Consider the following 5,200-nt stretch of genomic DNA (forward strand, 5'->3'; position numbering starts at 1 on the left):
GTTATTGAATCTGGGAAAGGTGTCCAGTTTTTCTATGAAGCTGAATGCCAAAAGGAGGATGTTGAAGTCTGAGGATAAACCTGTGGCCTGGCAAATTTAGTCCCATTGTTTCAGGTGACTAAATTCTATACCCTTACAACACTTTTAAAATGATAGTATTATATAATCAACAGCTCTGTATTCCATCTAGTGAATTCGTTTTATTAGTGATTCTTTATCTTCACTGCCTACCAGATAACATCCAACTCACTCCCTGGCTGGATGTCCAGGACTCAGCTGACCTTTCAGGCCTGCCTACTGCAGACACCATGCTCTTGGCACTCTGCAGTCACAGGGTCCACTTTCCCAACTCTGTGCCTTTGCAAGCGCTCTTCCTCTAACTGCAAGATCCCTTTCAGTACCACCGAATCCCTCCAAAGCTAAGTTCAAATCAGAACTCTCCTGCTGCCCTCAGAATTGACTGCTCCATGGCTCTGTCTTCTTGAGACACTTTGTGCATTTATCACTTCTGTGGCTAATAACATATTTAATATTATATTGTGATGATGTATTTTATTTATCTTCTCTGCTACACAGACCTGGAGGATATTGTCTTTGTCTTCATCTTTTTTCCTACATAACATAGTACATGGCTCTGGATGGAATAGGGGCTTAATATATATTTGTTGTTGAATGAGAGAACGAATGTTAAAAGACTTCTAAATGAATCTGATATAGTTTAAATCCCAATGCCAGTAATAACAATAATAATATAGTCATAGAAAGAGATTAAAGTTAAAAAGTATTAATTTGCCTTTTTGATTATGAAGTTCTGTTTTCCCGTGTACCAAAGAAGACATCTCATAAGGCAAAAATGAACTTAGAAATGAACAAACAAGGCCGGGTGCAGTGGCTCACAACTGTAATCCCAGCACTTTGGGAGGCCAAGGTAGGCAGATCATTTGTGGTCAGGAGTTGGAGACTAGTCTGGCTAACATGGTGAAACCCTATCTCTACTAAAAATACAAAAAAATTAGCCAGGCATGGTGGTGCACACTTGTGATCACAGCTACTCAGGCTAAAGCAGGAGAATCGCTTGACCAAGGTGGAGGTTGCAGTGAGCCGAGATCACGTCACTGCTCTCCAGCCTGGGCTACAGAGCAAGACTCTGTCTCAAAAAAAAAAAAAAAATCAAAAAATAAATAAACAGAATGTTTCTTCACTAGTACACTAGAGCACTGACTAAATGTTCTAATACATTACTCTTAGTAGTCACATAGAGCTCAAATAAATAAATAAACAATAAAGTAAACTACTAAAAATAGGAAAATGAGCTTTTCAAGAGCTTTCAGGAATTCTTTGTCTGCTGTTCAACTTTTAACCAGACAATCTGAAAAATTTTTAAAGCTTAATAATAACGAATAACCATCTTCTATAAAGTCAAAGTAGTTTACTTGAGATACAGGGACTTATCACAGAAATGGAATGTACCAGGTTACTTAGGGCATGATGTTTGAGAGGACAGTGTCTTCATGACCAAGTCCAGTGTATCCTGAATCCTTATGTTATTTGTTTCCATCAGGGAAGGATGTCTCCCAAATGATTTTGTGTTTTCTTCTGGATCAAGGGGGTGAAGCGTATGGGGGTTGAATAGACATCGAGGCTCCCCCAAGATGCCAACTCTGTGAAAAGAATTATTGGGACAGCTGAAGTGGTGAGGCCAAAGACTGATGTGGAGAGTTGCGATTGTGATTGTGGTTGTGTGTGTGTATGTACACTAAAGCTAAGATACGCTCTCTCCCTTTTTAAAAACTTTCCCTGTTTCCATGAACTACTACTGTAGTCTAATATATGAGTCCAAAAGTAAATCCTTAGCAAGATTTTGTAGTAGCGCTTCCCACATTTCTCAAAAATGATTCTACTGACAGAAAAACCTCAGCCTTAAAAAAATTCAGTTACAGGGCCGGGCGCGGTGGCACACACCTGTAATCCCAGCACTTTGGGAGGCCGAGGCAGGTGGATCACCTGAGGTCAGGAGTTCGAGACCAGCCTGACCAACATAGTGAAACCTGGTTTCTACTAAAAATACACAAATTAGCCAGGCACCATGGCATGTGTCTGTAGTCCCAGCTTCTCGGGCAGCTGAACAGGAGAATCACTTGAGTCTGGGAGGCAGAAGTTGCAGTGAACTGGGTTCATGCCATTACACTCCAGCCTAGGCAACAGAGGGAGACCTTGTCTCGGGGTGGAAAAAAAGGAGAAAAAAATACATGTATGTAAAAAATGCTTAAAGAAAAATAACTTTTAATCTTCTCAGAACCGTTGTTAGTAAATAGTTATTTCCTTCCAGATCTTCTAAACATGTAAGTGTAGGTGTTTTCACATATACAGGATCTTATTCTATTCAGCTTTTCTGTAACCTGTTTTCCTCATAAGAATCTTTGTGATCTCTTCAAAGAATGACCAATCAATAAGAGAATGATAGTTTGTTAATAGAAAAATAAGCAAAGAGTATGAATAGGTGATTATTCACAAAAGGAGAGGCACAAATGGCTAATGTGAAGAGGTATTCGGCCTTACTGTTAGTTGGAAACATAAATTAAAACAAACATATGATTCCATTTTTTACTATTACAGACTTGGCAAAGATTCCAAGAAATAATGCCCAGAGTTTGCAAGTGGCGAGAAAGTGGGCATTCTCATACAGAGATGCAGGTAATATGCTTTGGAGCTAACATTTTGAGAGAAAATTTGACACTAATACATTCTTGAGAATAAATCTGCCCTTTGATGCACCAGTATCACTTGCAGAAGCTTATTCTAAGGAAATAACCAGTAATTTGAGCGGCAATGTGTGTGTAAAAGAAAGTAGGGGATTGAAAGCCAGCTGCAGTGGTGCACACTCCAGTCCCAGCTACTCGGGAGGCTGAGGCCAGGGCATCTCCTGAGCCCAAGAGTTCAAGTCCAGCTTGAGAAACATAGCGAGATCCAGTCCCTTTAAAAAACAAAAACAAACAAAAAAAAAAACAGTGGAGTGGACAAGTACACTGTGGCATATCATACCACAGAATACTGTGGGGCAATTAAAATCATGTTTTAAAAGAATATTGGCTGATGTAGGAAAATGTTTACAATGTATTACCATGTGGAAGAGGGAGATTGTCAAAAGGGTACATGGTATGACCCCATTTTTGCTTGTACATATATGCACACAAATGTCTGAAAAGAGATTCACCAAAATATTAACAATAAGTTTTTCTGGGTCAGGAGATTATGAGTGTTTAATTTTTTCTTTGTGCTTTTTCTAAGGTTTTTTACACTGAACAAGTATTACTTGTGTGAAGTAGTGGGGAAGATGTCATTAAAAATGGTTTTCAAGAGAAGTACTGGTTGATATGGGGCAACCACAAATAGACTTAAGAATTTGATTCTAAATAGAGCCAATGTTCTGACATTGGCCAGTTGAAGTGGGAGAAGTGACATCCCCCAACCAAGGTCTTAGGCTTAGGTTACCACTCTTGTTCCAGGTTTCAGTGTGACCTGACCTCTCAGGGTGAGGGCCCAGGCCCTCAGCCCCAGGGCATTTTCCTTGTGTTCTGCGTAAGCCTCTGGGTTAGAGGTAGGAGAGGTAAAGGAAACGAGAACAAATTATTCTGCACAAGGAGGAGGGAGACCAAGATGCAAAGGAAGTGGCCCCAGACACCAAGCCTCTTGGCATGGCTCACCTAGACTGCCTGAGGCATCACCCCACAGGGACAGCCACCAGCATGTCCCCAAACTCAGACACAGAACAACTTTATGAACCTGCTGCCAGGCACAGACTGCTCCAGAGATGAAAGCAGAGAGATCTGCAAATAAAACAAGGGGTGGGAGTCCATCCCATGCTTTCGGTTCCCTGAAACTTCTTTCTGCAACCTGAAACTTGTTCAGAGGGAGGAGAGATGAATGGTAGTGGGTCTTGGAGAAGTTCAATTTACTTTTCTTTCTTAATAAAGTATAAAAATTACCTAAGAGATCAGAATGCTACATGTCAAGTCCTAAATAGGATGGTTTGTATCTGTGATGAAATCGAAGCCCCAAACAGATGTGAAGATGGAAATGCTGACATAGTGGGGCAGGCTGAATCTCAGAAGAGGGTGATAGTTCAAGTGTGACAGGAGCCTGGAGTAGACGGCCTTAAAACAAAGAGACTTCTGCAGCCACTGGCAAAAGGTTAAGCAGTAAGACCCTATCTTTCCTGTTTGAGGGAGAAGTCCTCACTACCTTCTAACCAACCCCACAGTCCAGCTCCAAAGAACATGGCCAGCCGGTTTCAAACCCTGTAAGGACATCATGAAGCATTCCCTGATCCCCATCCCGATTCTGCCTAGCAAGGCCCCACACATCTTCAAGAGCCAACCTTATGCCCATCCCTCCATCCCCGCTCATAGGCTCTCTCCTTTAAGCCCTAGGCACTGTGTTTCTTTATTTCTGACTTTTGGCCTCCGTTTTGAGTATGTATTTGTCTTATCCTCACCCTTCTGCCCAGAGAGCAACTTGAGTAAACGACTGCACGTTGTCCTCTACATCCACAAACCAGGTGCCATGTAAATATTTGCTGAATATTTTTTAAAGTCAATGTTTTATTTTAGAACAGTTTTGGATTTACAGAAAAATTGGGAAGATAGTATAGAGAGTTCCTATACACCCCACACCCAGTTTCCCCTATTCTTAACATCTATATGAGTACAGTACGTCTGCCCAGTTAATGAACCAATATTGAACATTATTATAAACTAAAATTGGCCAGGTGTGGTGGCTCATGCCTATAATCCCAACACTTTGAGAAGCTGAGACAGGAGGATCACTTGAGCCCAGGAGTTTGAGAACAGCCTGGGCAATATAGGGAGATCTTGTCTCTAAAAATTAAAAAAGTAATAATAATAATAAGTATTAACTAAAATCTATACCTAGAATCTTAATGTCTACCTTCCTTCTTCAGAAGCCCATCCAGGATACTGCATTACATTTAGTAATCGTGTTGCAGGTTCTCAGACTTTGCTTGTTTGAGATAGAATTCACATACCATAAAATCCTCCCTTTTAAAGTGTACAACTCTGTAATTTTTCACTATATTCACAAAGTTGTACAACCAGTAGCATTATCTAATTCTAGGACATTTTCATCTCCCCTAAAAGAAACTCCACCTTGGCCGGGTGTGGTGGCTCACACTTGTAATCCC

The 5,200-nt window shown here is 40.8% G+C and overlaps 1 protein-coding gene across 1 annotated transcript in view; it reads right to left on the reverse strand.

The window, feature by feature from the left end:
- Positions 1-1,412: 1,412 nt before the first annotated feature.
- The window catches only part of PPP1R36 (protein phosphatase 1, regulatory subunit 36), a 55,860-nt gene continuing 52,072 nt past the window's right edge, over positions 1,413-5,200 (reverse strand). The window contains exon 12 of the mRNA XM_011949770.1: positions 1,413-1,661. Coding sequence (XP_011805160.1) covers positions 1,475-1,661 — 187 coding nt within the window. The 3' untranslated portion in view covers positions 1,413-1,474. The remainder of the gene's footprint in view (positions 1,662-5,200) is intronic.

Source organism: Colobus angolensis, unplaced genomic scaffold (genome assembly GCF_000951035.1).
Source record: "Colobus angolensis palliatus isolate OR3802 unplaced genomic scaffold, Cang.pa_1.0 Scaffold3, whole genome shotgun sequence".
In the NCBI taxonomy this organism is placed as follows: Eukaryota; Metazoa; Chordata; class Mammalia; order Primates; family Cercopithecidae; genus Colobus; species Colobus angolensis.